The sequence below is a fragment of the Betta splendens genome, chromosome 21 (assembly GCF_900634795.4).
Source record: "Betta splendens chromosome 21, fBetSpl5.4, whole genome shotgun sequence".
In the NCBI taxonomy this organism is placed as follows: Eukaryota; Metazoa; Chordata; class Actinopteri; order Anabantiformes; family Osphronemidae; genus Betta; species Betta splendens.
The window spans coordinates 16,366,767-16,391,817 of NC_040899.1; the positions used below are offsets into that span (position 1 = coordinate 16,366,767).

General features: G+C 44.2%; 3 protein-coding genes and 1 long non-coding RNA gene across 32 annotated transcripts in view; 3 read left to right on the forward strand and 1 right to left on the reverse strand.

Annotated features, from left to right (window-relative positions):
- lrrfip1a (leucine rich repeat (in FLII) interacting protein 1a) overlaps window positions 1-16,377 on the forward strand; it is a 29,825-nt gene extending 13,448 nt beyond the window's left edge. For 3 of the 24 annotated variants that reach the window (XM_029135944.3, XM_029135946.3, XM_029135945.3), the window contains 9 exons: window positions 4,081-4,107; window positions 7,057-7,182; window positions 7,605-7,676; window positions 8,153-8,323; window positions 8,496-8,588; window positions 8,804-8,896; window positions 9,023-9,115; window positions 9,223-9,367; window positions 10,493-14,052. In XM_029135944.3, the coding sequence (XP_028991777.1) occupies window positions 4,081-4,107; window positions 7,057-7,182; window positions 7,605-7,676; window positions 8,153-8,323; window positions 8,496-8,588; window positions 8,804-8,896; window positions 9,023-9,115; window positions 9,223-9,367; window positions 10,493-13,218 (3,546 nt within the window). In that variant the 3' untranslated portion in view covers window positions 13,219-14,052. Of the gene's footprint in view, window positions 1-805; window positions 866-944; window positions 999-1,589; window positions 1,650-2,078; window positions 2,163-2,292; window positions 2,338-2,583; window positions 2,641-2,984; window positions 3,063-3,542; window positions 3,642-4,080; window positions 4,108-7,056; window positions 7,183-7,604; window positions 7,677-8,152; window positions 8,324-8,495; window positions 8,589-8,803; window positions 8,897-9,022; window positions 9,116-9,222; window positions 9,368-10,492; window positions 14,300-14,400; window positions 14,453-15,034; window positions 15,156-15,236; window positions 15,317-15,391; window positions 15,497-15,576 lie in introns of those variants that run through there. The other 21 variants (XM_029135937.3, XM_029135943.3, XM_055504813.1 and 18 more) reach the window with 19 other exon arrangements.
- Window positions 16,378-16,582: 205 nt separating this feature from the next.
- Window positions 16,583-21,368, reverse strand: tyw5 (tRNA-yW synthesizing protein 5). 3 transcript variants are annotated; one of them, XM_029135950.3, is made up of 8 exons: window positions 21,140-21,365; window positions 18,497-18,645; window positions 18,352-18,421; window positions 18,231-18,275; window positions 18,002-18,139; window positions 17,818-17,905; window positions 17,621-17,737; window positions 16,583-17,541 (listed from the first exon to the last, which is right to left on the reverse strand). In XM_029135950.3, the coding sequence occupies exons 1-8, from the start codon at window positions 21,218-21,220 to the stop codon at window positions 17,234-17,236; spliced, it is 996 nt and encodes a 331-aa protein (XP_028991783.1). In that variant the 5' UTR covers window positions 21,221-21,365; the 3' UTR covers window positions 16,583-17,233. The 3 variants fall into 3 exon arrangements, with proteins under 3 accessions (XP_028991783.1, XP_028991785.1, XP_028991784.1); XM_029135952.3 differs by having other exon boundaries at window positions 18,497-18,640; window positions 21,140-21,294; XM_029135951.3 differs by lacking the exon at window positions 17,621-17,737 and having other exon boundaries at window positions 21,140-21,368.
- Window positions 18,977-20,300, forward strand: LOC114846825 (m-AAA protease-interacting protein 1, mitochondrial-like). The gene is made up of 5 exons (XM_029135954.3): window positions 18,977-19,312; window positions 19,399-19,470; window positions 19,616-19,736; window positions 19,819-19,960; window positions 20,050-20,300. The coding sequence occupies exons 1-5, from the start codon at window positions 18,995-18,997 to the stop codon at window positions 20,141-20,143; spliced, it is 747 nt and encodes a 248-aa protein (XP_028991787.1). The 5' UTR covers window positions 18,977-18,994; the 3' UTR covers window positions 20,144-20,300.
- A 2,179-nt stretch (window positions 21,369-23,547) lies between the features above and the next one.
- Window positions 23,548-24,877, forward strand: LOC114847239 (uncharacterized). 4 transcript variants are annotated; one of them, XR_003784171.3, is made up of 5 exons: window positions 23,548-23,955; window positions 24,092-24,187; window positions 24,310-24,463; window positions 24,560-24,604; window positions 24,672-24,877. It is a non-coding gene; the product is annotated as an uncharacterized LOC114847239 (long non-coding RNA). The 4 variants fall into 4 exon arrangements; XR_008693352.1 differs by having other exon boundaries at window positions 24,105-24,187; XR_003784170.3 differs by having other exon boundaries at window positions 23,570-23,831.
- The last annotated feature ends 174 nt before the right edge of the window (window positions 24,878-25,051 follow it).

Genomic DNA, 25,051 nt, shown 5'->3' on the forward strand with positions numbered 1-25,051 from the left:
TCAGCAAGACAAATCTCACACCTCTTACATCCTCGTGTCCTTTTGGGTTATTGAACTTGACAAGAAGTGGTCATTGTCTGACTATTGTGGACTCAGTGTGTTCATCCTTGATAAACTTAAGGTTTTGTTAGTGTGGAGGATGGAGTCATGAGGGCTATAAAGGTTTGATGTGAATGGATTGTTTCACAGCAGGTTAAATACTAGGACAACCTCAGACACACAAAGGATTTGTTGTTTAATCATTAAGCCACAGTGCTGTGATCTGAGCATGGTTCCTGCGGTTTGGACAGTTTGATGTGATTTCATGTTATTCCATTACTTGTTTACTGTTGTTTAGGATCAATGACTTTTGAGTGAGTTTGACCTGGGAAAATTGTGTTAGCTTTATTTTTGGTTCTAGTTTAGTCTTTGTTATGTCTCAGATGTTTGGTGCTGTAATTTTCTTTTGCTGTCTAATAATAATCAATGGTTGCACTAGAGCTGTGATATTTCACAGCTCACCTGCCTGAGTATGACGTTTTTATATGGTTTTACCATCTTGCATGTGTTTTCCCATTTCTAATATGTTTGCAAGCAATTAAAGATTGCTCCAACAAGGGTTGGCATTACTGAACCTGCACAAACCCAGAGGGTCCAGACCGTCTGATAGGTCACTGTGGGAATGCGTGGCCTGTCTGACCCAGCGTGAGCTGGAGTTAGCTTCAGCCTCTTTGTGACACTTGAGTGTCCAATAGGCGCATGCATTCATGTTTTGGAGTAAAAGAGGTTTTCACCCATCGTACTTCTTTCTCTCATTCCTTCTTAGAGCTCCTCCTCACATAAGAAGTCAAAGAAAAAGAAGAAGCATAAGCACAAAGACAGAGATGTGGGTACAAGGTCAAACTGCACCAATGGTTCTCGCAGAACCTGCCTGGGGGTTTTTCACTCTTGCTCTTCATTTGCAGAGAAATGGCTATGATGATGATGATGATGATGATTACAGTGTCCTGTCCAGCCGGGTTAGTAGCAAAGGCAAACCTTTCTGTGTGGTGTGCTACAGAATAAGGATTCATAGGAAGGTCTTTGTCTGTTGCATGAGGGCTGAGTTTAACACGAAGGCTGCGTCTCCTCACTAATTGGCTTTGTGTTTCACGGCCTGGCCCCTGTAATCCAGTTCAACATGTGTTCACTTCAAACCCTAATGAAGCTATTTGTTTGAACACAACTGATCTGTTAACTGTTCACATGCTCAGATGATGTTCTATATAGGTGATGCACAAGACAAAAGGCATGACCCCACACAGCTGTACAACAAGCTTGGCCATTTTGATCTAAAACAATACACAGCTAACTAAAAATGTTGGTATTTCAGTCTCTTCAGAAGGAAAAACTATTTATTTCTGCTAATCTTGCATGACGCGGAATACTGCTTCTTCAATTTCATTTAATCACATGGACCCAATGCTTGAAGCATTAGCTTCCAAACTAAACCCTGTACTGTATCTGAGGCAGCACATTATCAGTCAAACCCAAAATCATTTATGTGCTTGAGACGGATGTGGTAGGTTTGGTTTTCTAGTGGTGTGATGCCTCTGCTCCCTGACCCTCAGAGCTCCAGACTCAGTGAGGACAGCCGGCTTTCTCATGCGTCCAGATTAGACCTGCAGCCGGTGGGTGTGGGTGGGTGTGTGTGTTGTAATATAAGTCCTGTGCATGGTTTATTGTTATTCTAAAGAATATTTATTCTGTATCTTATTCTCTGTATTTAGTTTATTTTGGTGTATTTCTGCTAAACATCTTGTTGGGTTCTGAGTTTAATATTCCAGAGATGTCAGGACTCGGTTGGCACGTTGACATGCGTCATATGAATCCGTGGTTTAAACAGCAGTTGCTTCTCTAAAGTTGACACTTTTTGTGTCAACTTTATTTCACCAGCATGTGGATTTAGTTGTGCTGTGTTTTTTTTTTTTTTATATGAAGTTGACTGAGTGTGTGCGTGCGTGCACACGCGCGTGTGGTAAAGCATGTTCTATCTGCTGAAACATTCATACTTTATATCCAGACTTGACTATAGAACTATTGTCCTTCCAATCCTTCAGGCTTCCTATGCTTCCTCTGACTTGTACGGCCTTAATGGTCTGTCCTCCTCCAGACACGCAGGTTCAACTCTCAATGGTTACCAGGTCTGTACGACGAAACACTCAAACTGACTTAGGTGTAACTGTTGACTCTCTCTCCTTAAAGTGGATCTTTCTTCCTTGACGCTCTGGTCATTGTTGTTGCTCTTTCTTCCAACTGCATTTGTGTTTGTAGCTCTACAGGTCAACCACTCAATTCAGCCAGCAGCTTTGTTATGGGGTTGGTTTCATTCATTTCCAGCTCACCTTGGCCAACTTTAGATTTCACCGTTAACTGACATGTGTTTAGTAATACACACCAGCGTGATTATGAGCTTCTCTAAAAGCAAATGACTTAATGGTAGAGTTAAGGGCTCCACTGCACTGCTCACCGCAACAGGGCACACATCAAGGGTGTACATGTCTGCATTTTATTTGTGCGTCAGAAGCACTGTGAGCATTCTGTCTGTGTTCTGTGTCACATCAGAGCTCCTTATACGATGACGGTCTCGGATCACGGCGAGTCACTGGCTCCAGCTCCCATGTAAGAATATGTCAGTTGTCAATGATCAGTTTTGATCATTGAAGCCATGTCACCCGTTATGCTCCTGCATGTGCATGCTAACGCTCAGGTGTGTGGTTTATTACTAAAATCAAAGATAGGAGTGGCACCAGTTGTCTGTACATGTTTGTTACTTGTGCTCACATGTACAGTAATTGTATTTTCAAATTAAAGTCAGTTTATTGACCTGTTCAAGTGCGATTATTGGGTTTTCTGTATAGTAAACATTGTAAAGCGCCCCTGAGATCACTTGTTGTGAATTGACGCTATATAAACTGAATAGACTTGGACAAATATTTAGTCATAATATTGTGTTTCCTCCGCAGCCTTTAGAGTACACTAATTATGTCAGCAGCAGCTCCAGAGCTTCCAGCAGGGCCAGTTCTGCCCGTGCCAGCCCAGTGGTGAGCCCTCATTCCTGTCCACTAAAGCACAGGCATCACACACAAAGAGAGTCCAGATCTCACTGACATCAGAGCTGTTGTGGGTGTGATTGGTAGATATTGGCACATTTGTTTTATGTGCATGGTATGAACCGGTATTTCTGGATGGACTTGTAATACACACTGGTCATAACATTGCAGGTAGTAAGAGTGATTGTGAGCCATAGATTAAAGTTTGTCATGAATGTACTGAATGAGGGAAAAGGGGCAATGTATCATTAAAGGGAAATCTGTTGATTAAAAATGAATCAACAAATTACCATTAAAATGATTAAAGATAATATAACCTAATGATAATTACATCATCTGTTGGTTGAGTGTCTTTAGATGTTGTTTGTGTGCTTTAAACAATGCTGAGTCCATCTGATGTCGGGGGTTTGACCAACTCTCAGGTCTCTGGCTTCTGTCTTGTTCTGTTTCACCCCCTGGTGGCCGATGTAGGAAAACTGCGGCTCGGTTGCCAGTTTTCTGAGAAGCACAGCCAGTAGCGGTGTCCTCCCCCGGGACCTGGATGATGTTACTATTCCTGACTTTTCAGATGTGAGTCGGTTTGCACCCACTGGGGGCTGGAGCTATGACGTGAGCTCAGTTCCTCTTTGGTTCCTTTTGTTGTCTGTTTGTTTTGCTGTGCATCCTTTCTAATTGTTTCTAATTTGTTTTTGTCAGAGGCTAATTTGAGTCTGAACAGAGTTCGTCAGTTTGTGTGAGACAGGAATAGAAACAGTTGATTGCTTCATATGTGAAGCGTGTTTTTTTTCTTGTATAACGTGCTTGAAGAGTGGTTTGACTTTGGTGAGAGTCAGTACATATTAAAAAGCAATGTTCATCAGTATATGATCAATAGGAGGACATTAACAGCAAGTTCATCAAGCTGCCTGCCTGTAGTGAGGATTTTGGGACTTCCTCAGCCCCCTTCCTCCCTTGGCCCTTTGGCCTTCTCCCCTGATGATTGTCCTGACTATTTTGTTTCTCTCAACAGGTGGACGACAAAGAATATCTTGAGAAGGTGAGTGTGTGTGTGCGTGTGAGTGCGTGCGTGCGTGCGTGTGCACATCCATCCATCCATCCATTTTCATCCGGTTATCTGGGGCCGGGTCGTGGGGGCAGCAGTCTGAGCAGAGAGTTCCAGACTTCCCTCTCCCTGGACACTTCCTCCAGCTCTTCCGGTGGGACCCCAAGACATTCCCAGGCCAGCCGAGAGACGTAGTCTCTCCAGTGAGTCCTGGGTCTTCCTCGGGGCCTCCTACCGGTGGGACATGCCCAGAACAGTCCAGGAGGCATCCGAACCAGATGCCCGAGCCACCTCAACTAGCAGGGACTCTACTCCGAGCTCCTCCCGGGTGACAGAGCTCCTCACCTTATCTCTAAGGGAGCGCCCAGCCACCCTGCGGAGGAAGCTCATTTCAGCCGCTTGTATCCGTGACCTTGCCCTTTCGGTCATGACCCAAAGCTCATGACCATAGGTGAGGGTAGGAACGTAGATTGGCCGGTAAATTGAGAGCTTTGCCTTTTGGCTCAGCTCCCTCTTCACCACGATGGACCGGTACACCGACCGCATTACTGCAGCCGCCACACCGATCCGTCTGTCAAACTCACGCTCCTTCCTTCCCTCACTCGTGAACAGGACCCCAAGATACTTAAACTCCTCCACTTGGGAAACAGGTCTGACTTATTGCTGGCAATGCGAACCAAGCTCCTGCTCCGGTTGTACAGAGACCGAACAGCCTTTAGCAAAGAGCCCTGGACTCCATACTCCCGGAGCACCCCCCACAGGATGTCACGAGGGACGCGGTCGAATGCCTTCTCCAGATCCACAAAGCACATGTAGACTGGTTGGGCAAACTCCCACAAACCCTCAAGCACCCTGCTGAGGGTATAAAGCTGGTCCAGCATTCCACGACCAGGCCGAAAACCACATTGTTCCTCCTGTATCCGAGGTTCGACTATCGGCCGAATTCTCCTCTCCAGTACCCTGGCATAGACTTTCCCAGGGAGGCTGAGAAGTGTGATCCCCCTATAGTTGGAACACACTCTCCTGTCCCCCTTTTTGTGAAGAGGGACAACCACCCCGGTTGTCCAGTCCAGAGGAACTGTCCCCCTCGTCCACGCGATGTTGCAGAGGCGTGTCACCCAAGACAGCCCCACAACATCCAGAGACTTGAGGTACTCAGGACGGCTCTCATCCACCCCCGCTGCTCTGCCACTGAGGAGCTTACTAACTACCTCAGTGACCTCAGCCTGGGTGATCGGCGAGTCTGCCTCTGAGTCCCCTGCCTCTGCTTCCTCAGCAGAAGGCATGTCGAAGGGGTTGAGGAGATCCTCAAAGTACTCCTTCCACCGTCCAATAACATCCCCAGTTGAGGTCAACAGCTCCCCACCTCCACTGAAAACAGAGTTGGTGAAGAACTGCTTCCCCCTCCTGAGGCGCCGAACAGTTTGCCAGAATCTCTTTGAGCGATAGTCCTCCTCCATGGCCTCCCCGAACTCCTCCTAGGCCCGAGTTTTTCCTCCGCAACGGCACGGGCTGCAGCACGCTTGTACCCATCAGCTGCCTCAGGAGTCCCACAGGTCAACCATACCTGGTAGGACTCCTTCTTCAGCTTGAGGGCGTCCCTTACCTCCGGCGTCCACCACCGGATTCGAGGATTACCACATGACAGGCACCGGAGACCCTGCGTCCACAGCTCCGAACGGCTGCGTTGACGATGGAGACGGAGAACATGGTCCACTTGGACTCTATGTCTCCAACCTCCCTCGGAATCTGGTCGAAGCTCTCCCGGAGGTGTGAGTTAAAGGTCCGTTTGACAGAGGGTTCAGCCAGGCGTTCCTAACAGACCCTCACAATACGTGCCAAGTCGTTCCAGCCTCCTTCCCTGCCAGCGGATCCTACTCACCACCAGGTGGTGATCAGTTGACAGCTCAGCCCCTCTCTTCACCCGAGTGTCCAAAACATATGGCCGAAAGTCAGGTGAAACGACTACAAAGTCTATCATCGACCTCCGGCCTAGGGTGTCCTGGTGCCATGTGCACCGATGGACATCCTTATGTTCGAACATGGTGTTTGTTATGGCCAAACTGTGCCTAGCACAGAAGTCCAATAACATAACACCATTCGGGTTCAGATCAGGGAGGCTGTTCCTCCCAATCACGCCTCTCCAGGTATCACTGTCGTTACCTACGTGGGCATTGAAATCTCCCAGAAGAACGATAGGGTCCCCAGTTGGAGCGCTTTCCAACACACTCTCCAGGGACCCCAAGAAGGCCGGGTACTCCACACTACCGTTTGGCCCATAAGCACAAACAACAGTGAGTGACCTATCCCCCACCCGAAGGCGCAGGGAAGCGACCCTCTCATCCACCGGGGAAAACTCCAACACATGGCGACTAAGCTGGGGAGCTATGAGCAAGCCCACACCAGCCCGCCGCCTCTCACCGCAGGCAACTCCAGAGTAGAAGAGGGTCCAGCCCCTCTCATGGAGTTGGGTTCCAGAGCCCAGGCTGTGTGTGGAGGTGAGCCCGACTATTTCTAGCCGGTACCGCTCGACCTCCTGCACAAGCTCAGGCTCCTTTCCCCCCAGTGACGTGACATTCCCAATAGCCAGATTGGTTATCCAGGGATTGGGGCGCCTAGGCTCCCGTCTTCGACCGCTGCCCAACCCACTTTGCACCGGCCCCCTACGATTCCTCCTGTGGATGGTGGGTCCACTTGAGGACGGCCCCACGTCGCTCTTTCGGGCTGTGCCCGGCCACCAGGCGCTCGCATACGAGCTCCAACCCCGGGCCTGGCTCCAGGGTGGGGCCCCGGCTGCGCCATACCGGGCGACGTCTCTTGGCCTTGGTCGTCTGCCTTTCATAGGGGGTTCGCACGTGCGTGCGTGCGTGCGTGCGTGCGTGCGTGCGTGCATACAGCAGTATTCCAATTCCAATTCATTCATGCATATCTTTTGTTTCTCAGGGATCTAGAGCAGCATCTGCCCTGACAGCAGCCACGCTCTCCTCTGTCGGCGGGACGTCCTCACGCAGAGGAAGTGGAGAGACGGCCGGAACTGTGGACGCTGACACTTCAATACGTGAAATCAAGGTAATACTGAAGAAGCTTTTCCTGTTGGATGTAAAACCGATCAGATCAAAGACCAACTTTAGACATGCTTTATTCATGTTTGCCTCCCAAACAGCAAATCTATTAGCAATTAAATATTGAATTTTATCATGTTTATATGTTCTAACATAAAAGTAAAAGCTTGTAATAAAGTTTTAAGCTACTAAAACAATCCTGTATACACCAATGTATTTTCATAATCCAGTCTAGTGTACTGTTGTCCAACTGTTGACACAGGCCCTAATCTTAAATAGTAATGAAAATGTCCTAAGTATCAGTCTCCTCCTTTTCCTTCTGTGCGGTTTCCACCTCTGCTGTGAACCAGTCCACTTCCTTTCTGCCTCCCTTTGTTCTGTACTGTAATACTGTGCTTCTCTGCTCATTGCTGCTGAACACGTCACCAGGAGATTCATGAACTGAAGGATCAGATTCAGGATGTGGAAACCAAATACACACAAAATCTAAAAGAAGCGAAGGTATCTGTCCTTCCAGATCTAACGGGTCTGTTGTCTCTAACTTATAAACAACGATGTCAATAAATTCAGTTTTTGCTTTTATACGTGAGGTTAGGTCTGCACGTTGTGAACTGCATCATCAACAATGATTATTTAATAAACACTGAACCTGGATAACTGATAAAGACTGATGTGAACTTTAAATATTTTGTTGCCTTTTATTGACACTCACCAAAGCAAGTGCATTTGCTCAAGAATGAAGGATAATATTGACATTAACCGTAGGATAACTATGATCCTTTTGGTAGCTTTTCTGTGGCATTTGGCTTTCTAAACCGACAACCTAATCATTGTCTGCATGCTGCTGTCTTTTTCATTTTGTGTGTTCATGCTCTTTACATAACATTTTATTTACCTGCATGCACTATAGCCCTGTGCACCTGAACCAGCAGCTGTTCATCTGTATTCTCTTTATCTGTATGTCTCTGTAACATTAGGAGGCATTAGCAGAGGTGGAGGAGAAGTACCGTAAAGCCATGGTGTCCAATGCCCAGCTGGATAACGAGAAAACCAACCTGATCTACCAGGTGGACACACTAAAGGACTCGCTCATGGAGCTGGAAGAACTGCTGTCCGAGTCACGTCGGGAGTTTGAGGAGAAAGTGAAGGTACATAAAACCGTGGTTGATAAGAGAATAATAGGCACATATTGGTCCGGCCCAACCTGACGGGACAAGTAGAAGAACACTGTAAACTGGACCCAACCCGATAAATGGGTCACAGCTTTGTGTGCATTTGATATCCAGACTAAAAACAGCTGCATTACCTTGTTTCCTTCAGGAGTGTGAGCGAGAGAAGTATGGCCACAGCGTGCTTCAGTTCCAGTTTAATGAACTGAAGGAGACGCTCAAACAAAGTGAGGAGCTCCTAAATGTAAGTACTTGTCTCTGACTGCCAATGGGTGTGAATAATGGTGCAGACATGGAAATTGCGCTAAGCAAACTGAATGTGTTCAAAACCATTTTTTAGTCGTTGCATGTTGAGGCTTCTTCACAGCTTCCCTTTCTGTTCATTCACTGTATTGGCTTGTTTGGTATTCCTCTTGGATTGCATCTCTCCCTCAGATCTTTCTTTTTGCTGCTGTGTAGGAGAGCCGCCAGCTGCGTATGAAACAGGATGGTTTTGTTAGAGAAATATCTGATCTTCAGGAGACACTGGAGTGGAAGGATAAAAAAATTGGGGTAGGGCCTCTGAGCCCCAAAGTTTAGAATTCACCTCTACTAACATTACATTTTAACCCATTAAACCTTTCACTAAACCTGAACACCATCTCTGTCCTGCTCCTGCCATCTTTTTCACATGCTCAGGCCTTAGAGCGACAGAAAGAATACACAGATGCAATCAGAGTTGAGCGTGATGAGCTCAGAGAAGAGGTGGTGAAGCTGAAAGACGTTCTGAAGGTACTTGGTGGAGGAATTGTTCAGCTCTCTAAACCTTTACTAAAACAAGACGTCTTTTCCCCATGTTTGATACTTGGAGCTAATGTTGGGCTTTCCACTCTGACTAGAAACATGGCATAGTGCTGGGACCTGATCTGACTGTGAACGGGGACATCGGTGAGGCAGAGGTTGACGGGCTCCCCAGCGGAGACGCCGCCCCCACCCCGGCTCAGGTTTCCCAGACCTCTCCAGTGGAGGGCAAGAGCATGCTTGGTAAAACACACAGTGAAGTTTGCTTTATTGCGCATGACTTGGCACAAGCCTAACTGCTGGTTCTCATTCAAAATGTTTAGAATTGGGGAAAAAACTTGAAAGCTTGGTGTCTTTCTGTTTTATGCACAAAAAGTCTGTTTTATTACTGAAATCCAAAATTCTCATTTTGGATGAAATCCTTTAGCTCCTGTAGCTGTACACGTTTTACTACAACCCTGTTGATCTCACCTGAAAGAATAAGCCTGGTGATTTGACTGTACAGTATGTTTCTTAAGAATGGAAAGTTGCAACCACATATAAAGTTACATACCAAAACAGCAAATCTGAAGGCAAACATTTGGCCTTAAGGAGAATTCTTTGCTGACATCGAGAGCTTAATAGCATCACAAATTGTGCTTAACTAAAACAAACCATTATCACCCAAGCCAAATATTTCACCAGTTATAGCTGGTTGGGTAATCCTGTAAGTTTACCTTACCCAACTGTTTTGGAAATTCTCTTTGTGAGCTGCACTTCATCTGCCTTGTGCTATGTCAAAGAAGGAAAGGAACACAGCAACACAAAAATCATCACCAGCCTTATTCTTCAATGGCACATTCCTTACTAATGATTTCTTTTTACAACCGACGTCTTTTTTTTTTTGCAAACCTTCTGCTTTGTGTTTCTTTTGCATCTTTCTAATAATTTGAGCTATTAATGGATCAGTTTCCATCAGTGAGTAGTGCCTGATTGGCCTCTGGTGGCAAACTGCTTCTTCCTCACTATGGATCAGAACTGATTATTGATCTGACCCACACTAAAAATTTCTTACAACAGAAGAAATCTAAGTCATGTGTGGAGAGATTTTACCTAATTTAATATGCATTTATTTCAGTGACCACATTCAGGCGTCTGTTCTTACCGTAAACTAAGGTTCAAAATCCTCACTGTGCTGGTATTTCTTTTTCTGCTTCTCTTGGTGGTTCTGGCTCTATGCTTCTCTTTATGGTCAATGAACCAATCAGGTCTCCTGCTTTACCTTGACTTCTGCTGATCTCTTTCCTGATGAAGCTCACATTTTTGAAAATCATGTCTGAATCCTATTTTGTGGCCTCCTATCACCATATGCTCTTCGTGATCTCTCAGGCAATGCAGAGGAGAATCAGTTGAGAAGTAGCATAAAGGAAGAGGTGCAACAAGAGCAGCATCAAGAATCGTGGACAGAGGAATCCAAACAGAATAACCTGAGCTCTGATGCACTTTGTAGTCTTGCTGGCGTGTCCTCACTAAAAACATCTAGTGAAACACCATCTACAAAATCAGAATCAAAAAACCAACAGATAACTTCACCCACAGATGCAAACACTGAAGAAAGCAAGGACTTGAATATTGGCCCAGTCAGAGAAGCCAAAGATAAAATCATTTGCAGCCCTGAGCTTGAAGAAATTGTACGTGCTGAGGAAAATATTCCAGAAAAAGAAACCTTAGGAAGTGATTTAAAAGAGATAAATAATCCATATGTAGAGGAGGAAAACAAAAGTGCTGATGATACAGAGGCAGTTCAAGCACAGGAAGATAGGAAAGAGGCTGTTGAAGAAAGTGATTTAAAGAATAAATTAATGGATCATCAGCAGAATGCAAAAGGTTCACTTAATGAGTCTGCCCCAGCACCGTCAAATGCAGAGTCTCAACAAGAAATGGAAAATGTCTGTGAAGAAGAAAACAGTGAGACGGAGGAACTTGCCAGTAAAACACTCTCGAAGTCTCAAGATGCTACGACCTCGGGTAAGAAGAAGAAGAGGAAGAGAAGAGGAAAAAAGAAAGGCAGTACTCAAGAGGATAAGAGCCAACAAAAAGATGAAGTACAGAAAGAAGACAAAGCAAGAATAGATGTAGAACTGGATAAAGGAGGTAATGGCTCAACAAAACAATGTAAAGTTGATTCTGCCAACAAAGGCCTTAAGGACCAGAAGCTGGGTCAGTCTAAGACTGAGCAAACGGCAGAAACACAGCAAGCTACTGAACCAAAAATGGATCACACAGATCAAACTTTGGAAACAAGGACATTAGAGGGCACAGAGGAAGTGTCACTCACTGAAACCCAAGCTCATACTCACTCTCCCCAAGAAACAAGAACACGTCCCTTAAAGAACGAACAGGACGATAAAGAACTTGCGGAGTCAAAAGGAATAGACAGAGTTCAATCTGCAGTAAGAGACCAGTGTCCAGAGACCATCAGCACACATGACTTCTGTGAAAGTCCTGAAGCCTCTAGCATTAACCAAGCTGGGAATGAGCAGCAGGAGCAGGAAAGGGAGGGGTTGACAGAAGCAGAAACAGTGGATTCCACTGGATGCAAAGATGATGAAACGACAATGACAAATGATCAAAGTTTAAAGCCTGAGACAGTCGAGGAAGTAGAGGTAGCAGCAGCCACAGAGACCTCGGTCCATGCAGAGAGAACGGTCATTACCCCCTGTGGAGTGTCAAAGGATGAGCAGGATGAAGAACAAAATGTGAAGAGAGACACCGTAGAAACCCTGGAGGACTCCCTCAGCATGTCTAGCCTCTTTGTCTCCTCTGAGATGATAGGGAGTGGAGCTAGCCCTGACAAAGAATCTCCTTCCAGTCTAAATACCTGTAATAATGGGGAAGCTGAGCCAGGACGAGCGGAGATAAAACCTGCATGTATAACCAGCAACACAGAAACCAAACCTGTAACAAACAGCACGGAAAGCACTGACAGGAAATGTAGAGATCCAAGCAGTGGTGATGCTCCAGCTGATGAGTTGGAGTTCACGCATTCTCAAACAGTCGGCCTTGAAGGCTCTGAGTTACCATTAGAGTCGTCTGTAGCCATCAGTGATTCTGCTAGAGAATGTGAGGAGGCAGCTGAGACGGTCAAAGAGCAGGAAATGAAAATTGAACAAGAATGGTGCCTTTATAGTCATGATGATCGGAATCCAGAGATAGAAGATAGAATGGAGAAGAGGCCTGAGGATGCAGCATGTCACCGTTGTAACGCTGAAGAAGAAGAGGAAGCTGTAGCTGAAATAGAAAGTCAGACAGCGTCTGATGAGTCTAATGTGTGGTCGTCTCCAGAAACAGATGGCCTCATTGCAGCAAATCCCACAGACTCCCCCAGAGAAGAAGCTCATCTCGAGCAGGAATCAAGTCTTGTAATAGAGTCTCAACAAAAAAATTGCAGAAATGACGGGGACTGTGAGACGACGTGGCCTTTAAATGAGCTGCTGCATTCTACAGATTCATCTCAGCCCATTGAGCAGGACGGTGACGGAGGCTGCTGTGAAGATGAGGAGGGCCAGTCCTTTGATTTTGATGACATGGATGTAGAAACAGCTGTAGCATCACATGTGTCTAGGGATCTAGATCAGGAAGAAGCTGAGGATGCAGTTGAGGTTGTGGCAGATGAAAGTCACAGTGTTGTTTCAGTGTCGGGCCGCAGTTATTCTGAACCAGATGAGAACACGCAGGAGAAGCCAGTTAAAGCCAGAGACGAGAAGCATGAAGCTGAAGTAGGTCCACAGGAAAAAAACTTACATGATTTGACTGAAGGCATCACAAACTCTTTGCCTCAGGAGACCAAACCTGAAAAGAAGGAAAATGTGGCAGATGAGGAAGGAAAAGTTATTAATGATGTAAATGCACAGAACATGAAGCAAGCAGCATCTGTCTCTGCAGATGAAGCATCAGATGCTATTAGACATGAGATGCAGAAGGACGCTTTAGTTTTACCAAAGAGTGATGATCAAGGGGAGGTCAGTAGGGAGCTACTGCAGGCAGGGAAAGACGGGAAGAAGAGCAGCAAGAAAGGCAAAGGAAAGAGCAAAGAGGAGTGTAAAATGTCCTAAGATGTCCCAGTCCCCAGTTGAAAGCAGCATGTCACTGATGTATGTAACTTCTCTTTGCTTTGTCGGTTACACAATTAAAGTATGTGCAAAGCTTCACAGCACCTGGATGATTTTCAAAATGAGCTTTGGTGTCGGGGGGAAACGTCTGTATTAACATTCCACTTCAGTTTTCTCTGGGACTGTTTATGTGTTGGGGGTCGTGGGAATGAAGATGTCACCTAGCGCTGGGTAACACAGGCCTCTGTGTTTGGCAGCAGTGCAGTATTGTTGAACCTGCATATTTACATGCTGCTTGTGATGGTTGAGGGAAGGTACAGGTTCTGTGACGTTATCAGATGCTTTGTAACATCCAATCCAAAAAACAACAAAAATCAAAAACAAACCAAACTGGTCAATTTTATTGAGACTCCAACATACTTTTACATGTTTTCTCTCAATCTTTTTAAAGTGAGACCAATGTGCAGATGAGTTAATGACCTTAATTTTTTTAAGCGCATCTTGGCCGTTCTGATCACAAGTGGACAGCACTTATTGTAACATGGAAACTCCTGACGTGTTGAACTGATATCTGAAATCGGAAATGATGGTGTGGAAGCACTTTGATGCAAAAATACAACACTGTCTGGTGCACGTGTGCCAGAATCTGCAAACATCTGTCACGGTAGGCAGAGGTTCAGTACAGCAACCCATACGTTCTCCACCCTGTGATCAGGTCGACAAAGACACGCATTCATGACAGTTGTATATGTCTCAATAAATGCTTCTTGTTGCACTTAATACAGTAGAAAAGATGAATGTGTCAATAAATACTATTTTGTTACCACTGAGACTAAAGGAACTTTGAATTTCTTGCAAACGTGACGACTCAGCAGGACGGCTCCAGCCTCCGTGTTGACGTAGCACATTAACATCCGCATCAGCATGTTGTCTGTGTACTGGTGTGCGTTGACCCTCCTCTCCACAGTACGTGCATGTTAACACTCACCCCTCACACTCCTCACCCCCGTGGATGTCTGCCCCGTTGCATGCACCCACCATGACCCAGCCCCCTTCCACCAGCTAGTTGTTTCCTCTCACTCTGGTATGTTGACCCTTTTTTTTAAACATGGACTGTAGCAGTTAAGAGTCTTATTGTTGACAGAAGTGATGTAACAGTTGTCTCCAACCTGTGCTCTGTCTTAGAGATTCGTCTGAGGAAGCTGGTGGATGAACGGGAAAAAATGATAGAGCAGGTGAGACTGTGGCTTTAACCAAGTGATTAGTTGGGAGAGTGAATACAGAGTTAATAATTGTAATTGTTTCACGAATGGAAACTGGAAGTATTTCACTCACTCATGATCTTAGCCTTGTGGCTTTCTGGAGCCTGTCTCAGCCGACAACGAGGCGAGAGGCAGGTCAACCCTGGACAGGCCTTCAGTCATCACATGCAGACAGACACCCACCCACTCCCTCATCCAGTTAACCTAAGAGCTCGTCTTTTGTCTTTGGATGGTGGGAGGAAAAGGAACAAGTTTCTTCAACACAACATACCAAGCACGTTACTGCTGCTAATGCATCAGCCCATCAATGCTTGATGTCTTGCTCCGTCTTCCCTGACTCATGATCAAGGTGCCAAAACTCCTTCCCCCAACCTGGAGAAAACAGGCCACCTTGTTCTGGTCAAGAACCATAGGCTCAGGCCTGAAGTTGCTGATTCTCTTCTCAGTTGACTGCAGTGTTACACTTCCTGAGTTTACCATCCAGATGTCTGAACATAACATAACATTGTGCTGAATGTTTTTAAATCTTCTGATTTTTTTTTAATCTTTGTAAACAGGTAAAAAAACTAAAAGCCCAGCTGGAACAAAAGTCTCAGAGAAATGGCAGCGACAGCAGCTCCAGTCCAGATAATGAAATTCTCCAAAATGGCACTGATTCCAACGTAGCAGATCTACAGAGTATGTGTCCACGCATCGCACTGCTAAACTACCACATGTCTCTCACAACTAAACAAGGTTTCCTCTCCTACACCTTCACAGGAGATTCCAACAGGCAAATAAACGACATGAAGTTCAAGCTTGTGAAAGCAGAACAGGAAATCACTGCTTTAACTCAGAACGTAAGCCTCTGAAAAACACCTGTGACGCTCCTGGACACGTGTCTGATGCCAGGTTAACTGTGCTTTGGTCTCCAGGTGACCAGGCTGGAAGGTCAGGTGACGCGTTACAAGTCTGCCTCGGAAAACGCAGAGAAGGTGGAAGATGAGCTGAAGGCGGACAAACGGAAGCTACAGCGAGAGGTAGAGTTAGGCGGAGGCCACTTTTATGTCAGGGGTTAGTGTCTCACTTTAATCGGAAGTTCTTTGTCTCCGTGTTTCAGTTACGGTCGGCGTTGGACAAAGTCGACGAGCTTGAGTCAAACAACAGCCATCTAAATAAGAGACTTGAAAAGATCAAGTCTAGTCGTGGCATGGCACAGACTCCGTAGCAATACCCACACGCTTTAATCTCCACCTGCACTGTCTGCATTGGCTGATCACCGTGGAAACATCTGCCTCACAGCAGCTGTAGGAAACCAAGTCCACAACTCATCATTCACACGCAACGTGCCACTTCTTTATCTGCGTATAATAATTCATCCCCAGATCTGAGCACATCCGGAAGGTACATGAAGTTTCTATACTTGCTGCTCCACTCTAGAAGCGGCGGTCACACGCACAGAACTCCTGTGGTCCAGACAGACTTTCCTCAGACGTCTCCCAGACAGAACAGAGTGGTGCTTAGTACCAGGGTCCAGGCCCAAGACTGTAACTGTTAGAGGGTATGAGTGTGTTGGGAATGAAAGGGTGAAAGGAATTGTATTTTTTTTTTCTTGTCTGATGATCACATCGCCTAACATCTGTGTTTTTGAAAATGTAAATGGTTTGGTTTGTGCTGAAAACAGAAAAAGCACAGATTTTCCAGAGTGACTTCAAAGCGATTTAATGATCACAGTGGAGAAAGTCACAGACGTTGAGCTGCGGCTCCTGTGTAGCCATGGGCCTGGTGCATGTAAGACCCGCCTACTGAGGTAGAATGAGGGACTGAAAGGCGCTGGCGGGATGCTGCTTCACTGTTTACAGAGCTTTAACATTTTAACGCTGCACTCTGATCTTTGTGCAATAAAAAAATACAAACTTTGTTTTGGCTCGTGCTTATTGGACACAAAGCAATGACGAGACCTGTTCAGTAGTTTTTCATGTTTTCATGTTTTTATTTTGGTTGATGTTTGACTCTTTTATTCAAATTAAGAGGTAAATAGTTATCACATGCCTTAAATTCATCCTTTTGTTACAATCATTATGTAATGAATGAGCCCCCTCTTGTAGAGTTTGGTCTCATTAATCTTTTTTTTTTTTTTTTTTTTTTTTTTACTATTTAGTAAATACTTCAACCACAATCCATCTTAAAACATACACGTGAATAGCAGAGACTCCATTTCTTTTATGAAATGTCTGTTCTACCGTGCTGTACAGTGTAACATGGACCTTGCCAACTACACAACTCATTGACACTGGTTGAAATCACACAATCCAACTTATTTAACCTTTGCTTTGACATGGCTTGAAAGATTTAATTCTTTGTGTTTTAGTTTCTAATCTGGGTCAAGGCTGGATCTTACACTGAGGGTGAAAATGAAAGCTCTCTAACATTGGACCTAAAGCTCAGCTCAGCCTCACAGCGTTTCTCTTTTCTTGATGCAGTTGAAATGAGTTACAGAAACCAAAACTGAATATTAAAGCACTTTCCCAATTTTGTACAATTTTTTGTACAATCTGAAAAAGTTTCAGAGAGCCAATAAATTTTGGAAACAACAATTTGTTTATGGGGTTTTTTCAGAAATACAATTTTTTAGAAATACTATAGTGAGAACCAGTGTTTGACATTGTAAAAGTACAATGTCATAAATCCATCACATCTCAATCATCTGTTTAAACGAAACAAATGATAAACGTGACAGAAGAGTCTAAAGACTTTTCTTCCAACCCTTGAACCCTTCATGTTTGTAGTTTAGTGAACTGACTGCTGGGTAATGTAGTATCACAGTCCTGCCTATTAGCACTACACAATGTCCGCTTCTGTATGAGCTGGATCATACGTCGACCATAAAAGTCCTGATAATCTGCTGGAAGCTCATCCAGGGTCTTCAGAGCCTTGTCCAGGGCCTGAAGGGCTCGAGCTGCCGCCACTGGGTCTTTGTTGCCGTAGGGATCCTTTCTGTCATAGCTGTTCACTGGTAGATGGCGCCAGAACACGTTAACGCCCACGCCGAACTCCAGTGCCAGAGTATTGTGGAACCACAAAGCTGGAAAAAAGAGTGGTGAACAGAACTGTCTCAACTTTGACCCCCTGTTTAAGTGAGTGTGGTCAGTTCTCCAGGTTACCAGGGATGAAAAGTAGATCTCCAGGCTCAAGTACACACTCGTGTCTTGTCGCCTTCACAAACGCAGGAAACCGTTTCAAATCTGGAGCATCGATGTCCAGAACCTCTGACTTATCCCCTAAAGGTATGGGTTAAAATTAAAAGGGACACTGATGCATTTAGAAAGTTTACACATGCATCTGGTCCACAGCGACTTGCCTGCCAAGTAGAGGTGCAGCGCATCCTGGGGGCTGTACAGAACCACTCTCTTCCTCCCCGTCACCTGAGCGAGCAGGTTGTCCATCACCTAAAAGGAATCGACCCAAGAGCAGAGGAGGGATGTGATTAAAGCCTGTGGATTGGTGGATTACACCTCGGGCACTCCCCTCTTGTTTTTACCAACATCGTAGTGGGTCCACAGCTGCAGACCACAGGAGCTGATGCGGAAGATGCTGGAGAAAAATTGATCAGGTTCGAAGAACTGTGGGATGTGAAAGTCCTCTGCCAAGTCTGGGAACTGTTTGCTCAGATCAGCAGGTTCCTGTGGACAAACAATCTGTCATTGTTTCCTGCATTCAGTCCAACAGATATCATTAGAAAGTGCTGTTTTAGGTTGTGAAAGCAGTCTGTACCTTACGGAAATCTCCTCCAAGTGACCGCAGATAGTAGCTCTCATCCTAAAAATCAGACCAAGCAATTAGCATTTTTAAAACAATGACACTAAACTGAACATATTTCAGTAATGACACTTACTTCACACAGGAAGAAGTCAGAGTGTTGTTTCTCTGATGCTCTTTTCACAAATTCATTAAAGGGTAAAGTCCTGTTAAAAACAGCAGCTTATAAATCTGAGGAGGAGGATGGACTTGTGACTGTGTAAAAGACAGAGAGATCTCACTTGTACACGAAGTTTTTGTGAAGGAAATCCATCTGTGGCACCGCGGACACGTGAACCTTCACCTCCGCGTCTCTTTCCCTCAGATATTCCACCGTCCATTTGTCTAGACATGGTCCGAGGGGGACGCCTCTCAGCACAGCTGGTCTGCGCTGAAAGGAGACACTTATTATTTAATCATGTACGAATACACAGTATATTATACTTCACAGTGCATCATAGTTGATCCGATCTGTCGCAGAATCACGTCCTTGTTAACGTCTTTATATTTCGGCTCAGGTGCGTTTTGTTGGACGTGGTTGATCGCTTTAGTAAAATAAATTAGAAACCTCTATCATATATAACAGACATAATACTTTTATTTAATACATTTAATTAATACAATTAAATGACATCAAAGTACCAAGAATCTATAGTGATACTATTCGTATATATAACGCCTGATCTTTGTTCTTTTCCGGAGGATATAAAAGGGACCAGGACGAAAGCGATGACGTAAAGATGGCGCTGTTCATGTTGAGGCACGGTCGCAGGTTTCCGTCAACGTTCCGCTGTACCAGGGTGTTTTCAAATGAAGGTGTGGTTTTGAACCGGTCCAGTAGAACCAGGCTACCACCTCCATCACCTGTCACCGTGGCAGCAGCAGCGGTGCGCGCGTTCAGCGCCCACGGGCAAATACACGAAGAAACGCTGGCGGAGAAGCTCGAGGTTGACACGGGTCCCACATTTTGGATAAAGTCTCGCATTTACTACTTTCTGATTAAAATCTTCTTTCATAAAGACTTCAGCGCTGACAAGTTCATCGAGGGATCGAAACAGGTTTGGAAACACAGAGCAGAGTTTGAGCGCGTGCAGCTCCACGTTCCTGTTAACGTGCTGTTGTCGCCTGTTCTCCCACACTGCAGCTTTTCTCCCATGTGTCCAAAAACCTGGCTGAGGGAAAGTTCCACGCTTTAGAGGGACTTGTGGATAAAGATGTGAGTATGAGAGCAGCTGACTGGTCTGATCTGAATCTGTGTCATCAGGGTTTAATGTGTTGATGGCTGGGCCTTGAAATAACATCTACTTTGGGAAAATACTTTATACAAATGCAACTTCTAACTTCATTTTCTGCCCTTGCAGATAGTTGAGCAACTAAAGGAAAATTACAAGCAGATGCCTTTGCATGACCGGCAAACCCTTGCTGTACATCACATCATAAGCGCAAAACCAAGTCAGATGGAAATCTACATGGACCCTTTTGGTCAGCATGTCCTTGAAACCAACGGAAAATGATTTAATATTGTTCCATCACAGCGTCCTCATCCAGTCAGTCTTGTTTGCAGGGAGGAGGTTTGTGAAGATTCAGGTGCATTTCTACTATTTGACGGCATACGATCCTGAACAGCACACTGAGGAAACGCACATCTTCCGAATCGCTGGTGAGGAGGAAAGTGGAAATAAGAATCTTCGAATTGCAATTTACGAGTGAGTCCATTTGGTTTCATGCATGTTGAATACACAGCAAAAAGTCTACTACTATCCTTTGGTCATTATCGTTGTCATTTTCCTGACAGATTCCGAATGGCGCTTGAAAAAAACATGCCTCCATACTGGACCATAATAATGGTGCAGTACAGTGGAAAACATGATTTAGAGTCAAAGCTGTAAAAGTCCTTCAGTTCTGAGTTCAGTGAACTGAGGAGGAAGGACAAGAGGCAGCACTTGACTGGGGACTCCAGGGACGCACAAGTGGACCACATCCGTCTGCACCTGTTCATCTTTGTCTTTCACCTTTTTATATCGCATTAAACTTGATGACATTTGAGTTCACTGCTCATCCAGTCGCATTGCTTCAAACTGTTTACAAGAACATGCTTGTTGCACAACTGGAAAAAAGTACTCGCAATATCATGTGCAGTAAATGGCAGGTTGAGGGGAAACATGAGGTAAAATGTTCAATAGTAGTTATATTTAATAAAAGTCAAATCTACAGTAACTTTCATTAGTTTTTCATCCGAACAGTACTTTACTATAGCACAGTGTTAAAAGTAAGAAGGATAAACCTTGGAAACCTGGATTCATCATCCACGACAAAGTGAACCTTATTCTGTCTGGGTGACTGGTCTCATTTTTCCTACTTGAACTTGGAAACCTTTTGTCTAAAAACTCTGACTTTGCTCAGTACTGTGCCACTGTGTATAGTAGCTACTGAAAAGTACCAGACAAATGACTTTAAGTGTACATTAAACCACATGTTTCAGTCACAGTGGCGGGCAATGGCCCCCAGTGACACACATTTCTCCTCAGGCAAGGTTTTGGCAGATTAAAGCGATCTTAAAACACTAGAAACATAATGTTGAACGTCTGAAAAAGATGACCTGAATCATTAAAAGAACAGATCCTTCTATCTTCTATTCAAGTGTTTAAAAGTCTAACGAGTTTTCAATCACTCAAGCCTTATTTATTGTGGTGCAGACTGTCAACCTGATTTCACTACATTGTCGTGTTTGGACTTATTGTGTATTTGCTTAGACAGAGAGCACACGTTTTCAGTGTAAATCCATCAGTCATGTTCTGTATCGCCAGACGGATCGTTGTATCTGTGTTTACATCCTCTGCAGCCACGAGGCACAGTCCTGATCAATATAAGCACGTTTGTCTCACCTGTGGATAGATCCGCTGCAGAAACTCGTCCCTGTTTACGTCTGTAAACATCGGCACGGCTGTTTTCTGTTGCAGCTCCATTAAACGTGCTTGGTTGTAGACTGTGATCACTTGTAAACAGCTCAAGTTCTGTTGGTGTTACACCTTAATTGTTCCCGTTTAAACAAAAACTAACGTTTAAATATCGTGCAGAAAAACACCAGGATATCAATATTTGTCCCAGATTAATGCAATGTCAGATTAATGCAATTAAATTGCAGCAAGATATTATGAATATATAGTGATCCTATTCGTATATATAGCGTCTGATCTTTGTTCCTGTCCGGGGGATATAAAGGACCAGGACGAACGTATTGACGTAAAGATGGTGCTGTTCTTGCGAAGACGTGGTCGCACGTTTCCGTCAACATTCAGTATCACCGACATGTTTTTAAATGAAGACATGGTCTTAAACTGGTCCAGTAGAATCAAGCTCTAGTGAAGGGTAGATGAGGCGTCATGAAGCGTTTCGACTAGAGATTGCAAAATCGGAGCCTTGTGAGACACTGAGCAACTTTGACACAGTAGGGCTGAAATCGACACATTGCGCTACACTATTTGACACAGTCAGAACAACGACGTCTGCTGATTGTTTGTGTGAACTGCATCAGAGTAGACTGACCAGCAAACTTTCACTGATACGCGGTTGTTCAGGATGTTTTATTATCAAAAAATAGTTATTTAATCAAAGGTGTGTAAATGTGTTTCTTTGTTCCTTGGTTTTTACTACATTGTAAAGACATGTTTGTCATTTTGTTAAATAAAAGATTTTTTTTTGTTTCATCAGAATAGCTTTTAATCTGCTTATTACCATCTCTCCAGCTTTGGAGAAGAGCCACTCGCACGCCACTGATAATTGACTGTTAAATATATTTTTATTAGAATCGTGACATGTCAAAATGTACTTGTGGATAATTACAGTTTACAGTTGGAACAGTCATAAATACATTACAAATATCTGTAATGTGAAGCATGTCTATCTTATAGATGTTAAATTCGCTTGCCATGCTTGACATATTGGACACAACTAGGCCCGTTCAACCGCAGATAAGCAGCTCGGCCGTCACGTGACGTTTGGACACTGCTCTCATGAGACGTACTCGAGACGCTAATCTGCGACCCTTCCATTTCAAAAGATCGACGCTGTGCCGAGTGGCACTGCTCGAGTTGGATATCTCTAGTTTCGACACATTGCAAAATTATATTTATACTGTGTCACTGAAAACTGACACCTGCTGGACCTTAAAAGTCCCTGTAGGCAACCTAGTTGACACGCTCAAGTGACACTGATTTGATGACCTAATATATTCAATAATATAATTGAAGCCATTGTATTTTATATAATACTATATATTGCGTATTGTAATATTGTATATGTATTATTTCATATCTTTAAAATACATTTGATATTTTTAGATACAGTCAGTAAAGTGAACATAACGTGAAAATCTAAGTAAACATGTTGTAAATGAGGATGCATTTTTTGATTTTTACACATTTTTATTAAAAAAAATACGTTTTTTTCAATGAAAACGCTGTTTTGATACAACTTCTTCAGCTGTAGAAAAGACCCACTCACATGGCACAGATGAGGCTGGAGTGCAGAGAAATTGTAAGGACAGCTGGAAGAGGTTTGAATAGATTGTCTTATGGTTGTCCCGGTATTTCAAAGGATCCTGGGACCTGGCAATACTGCCCTCTGCCAGGTATCTCTGCACCTCCTGGATGGAATCAGCTGTGGCACCTTTGGTCAGACTGCCTACTTCAATGAGGAGATCTTGCCAAAGGTTATCTAAAAATTAACAAATTGGCATTTTACTACATCATTTCCAAACAACACGAAACAAATAATGCTGAATAACATGCCTGACGTGGGTGTAGACAGCTGCTGTTCTGACCGCAGTCTACTGACTATTGACTCATTGCACTTGGAGGAACTGCGGTGATTTAAAACTGGGGTCTAGAAGTGTTGCTGGTTTCAACACACTGTGAGGTGGTTTTGTTTAAATAGGAAAGTTCTGCCGAACAAATGCAACATTTATATGATTATATGATTAGTAAACTTAGTGTCACTTTGATTAATTAATTAATTAATTAATCTGAATTCTTGGAGATCAAGTAAAAACTTGAACAGGATGAAACAACAAGGAAATAAAAGAGATTTATTTTCCGATATCAGATCAAAATGGTCGCACACGGCGGGAACCTTTCTTTTGGCTTGAGGCTGTTGTATAATTATAGATGAATTTGACGATAAATGGCAAACGCTTAGGGATTCCTTTCGGCAGATGTAACCCGACACATGCGCTTCCTTATAAACACAGTTTGGCGCGTCAGACAGTGATATAGAAATATAGGAACCGTGTCGGTCACGTGACTTTCCCAAAGCGATACGCTCACCGTCACCGGGTTTCGCTCTTTGAGCTCGACGCATGCGCCGACGCATCGGCGTCCTATCACTACCAGGTTCCCACCTCCATCACCTGTCGCCTTGCACGTGCGGGTCCAACCAGCAAGGGCACGAGAAGAAGACGATGGTCGTCACTGTTGATATCCTGAAACTTTGACTAAACCCCGTATTTGTTTCTTTGTGGTTACATCCTTTATTGATAAATGCTTCGACGTTAAGACATTCGTCGAGGGAGCGAAACAGGTTTGGAAAGACAGAAGCAGGATTTTCGTTAAGTTGATATCACTCCCTCTATACTATAGACTATTGGGGTGTACGTCTGTCCCTGAAGGAGCAGCTCAGAGATGACACTGCATCACAGGGGCAGGTGACAAGAAACAGGACCCTGACTTGAACGTGAAGTCTGTCTGTCTGTGACCAGTGATCATTCTGAGCCTGCTCCACTTTGTTCTGATTCAGCTGGTCTGCCATTTTTCTTTTTGTGTGTGTGTCCTGTCTGGCAGTTCAACACTCCAGTAGGGCCAAGCACAGTTTTCGGCATCAGCAGCTGCCACTAGATACCACACACTGAATCTACGGCTACTCTGGCACATGCCACGGTAAATACGACTGTACTGTAGATACTGTAGATGCCGTGCAGTGATATGTCGTTTAAAAAATAATTTGTAGGTGATTACTGTTTGCTGATGTATTCTATTCTGTATTTGTCGTCTGATTTTAGCATGTAAAAAACGGTCCATGTATCTGGTACATGGGCTATTTCAAGCTGTCAATAAAAGTTCTACTGAATATGGCAGGAGGCAAGCACATCTGCAACGGTGGAAGGTACTTCTGCGGATGAGGAGACAGTGTCACTGGACTCCGCGAGGATTTAGGTATCATGTTAATTCTGTGGAGATGGCAAAATATTACATTCTATAATGTATAATAATTCAGTGTAGCAGTGCTAATAGAAAGGTTATTTGTAACAGGCGGACACAGAGACTCTGCAGGCTGAAATGCAATCTGGAAACATAGTGAGTACTGCCTAAATTAAATGTACAATTATGCACAAATCCAGCTTCACTAATTAATGTTTTACAGAATTCACAACAGTCAGATGTCTCTACGCCACACATCTTAAGAGATAGATACAGCTGACTGAACTGCAGGTCAGGGAGAAGAAGAGAACGCTGGAAGAAATAAACCTTGATGTGCAGATAAAGAGCAAGACACTGAGGAAAATGGATTTGGAAATCCAGATATGCATCCCTTTATCTAGATATAGAGATGCAAGTGATTTCAGTTTACACTAACTTATTTACTCATTGTTATTGTTTTCTCTCCCAAGCTCCAAGCTGAAAAGTAACGCAATAAATGAATGAAACCTGAAACTGTTGTGCTCTGTCTTTATTATGGATGTCTTGTACACTAGTGTATATACTTATTGATTCAATAAAGTGAAACTAAAGTTTAAGAATGTA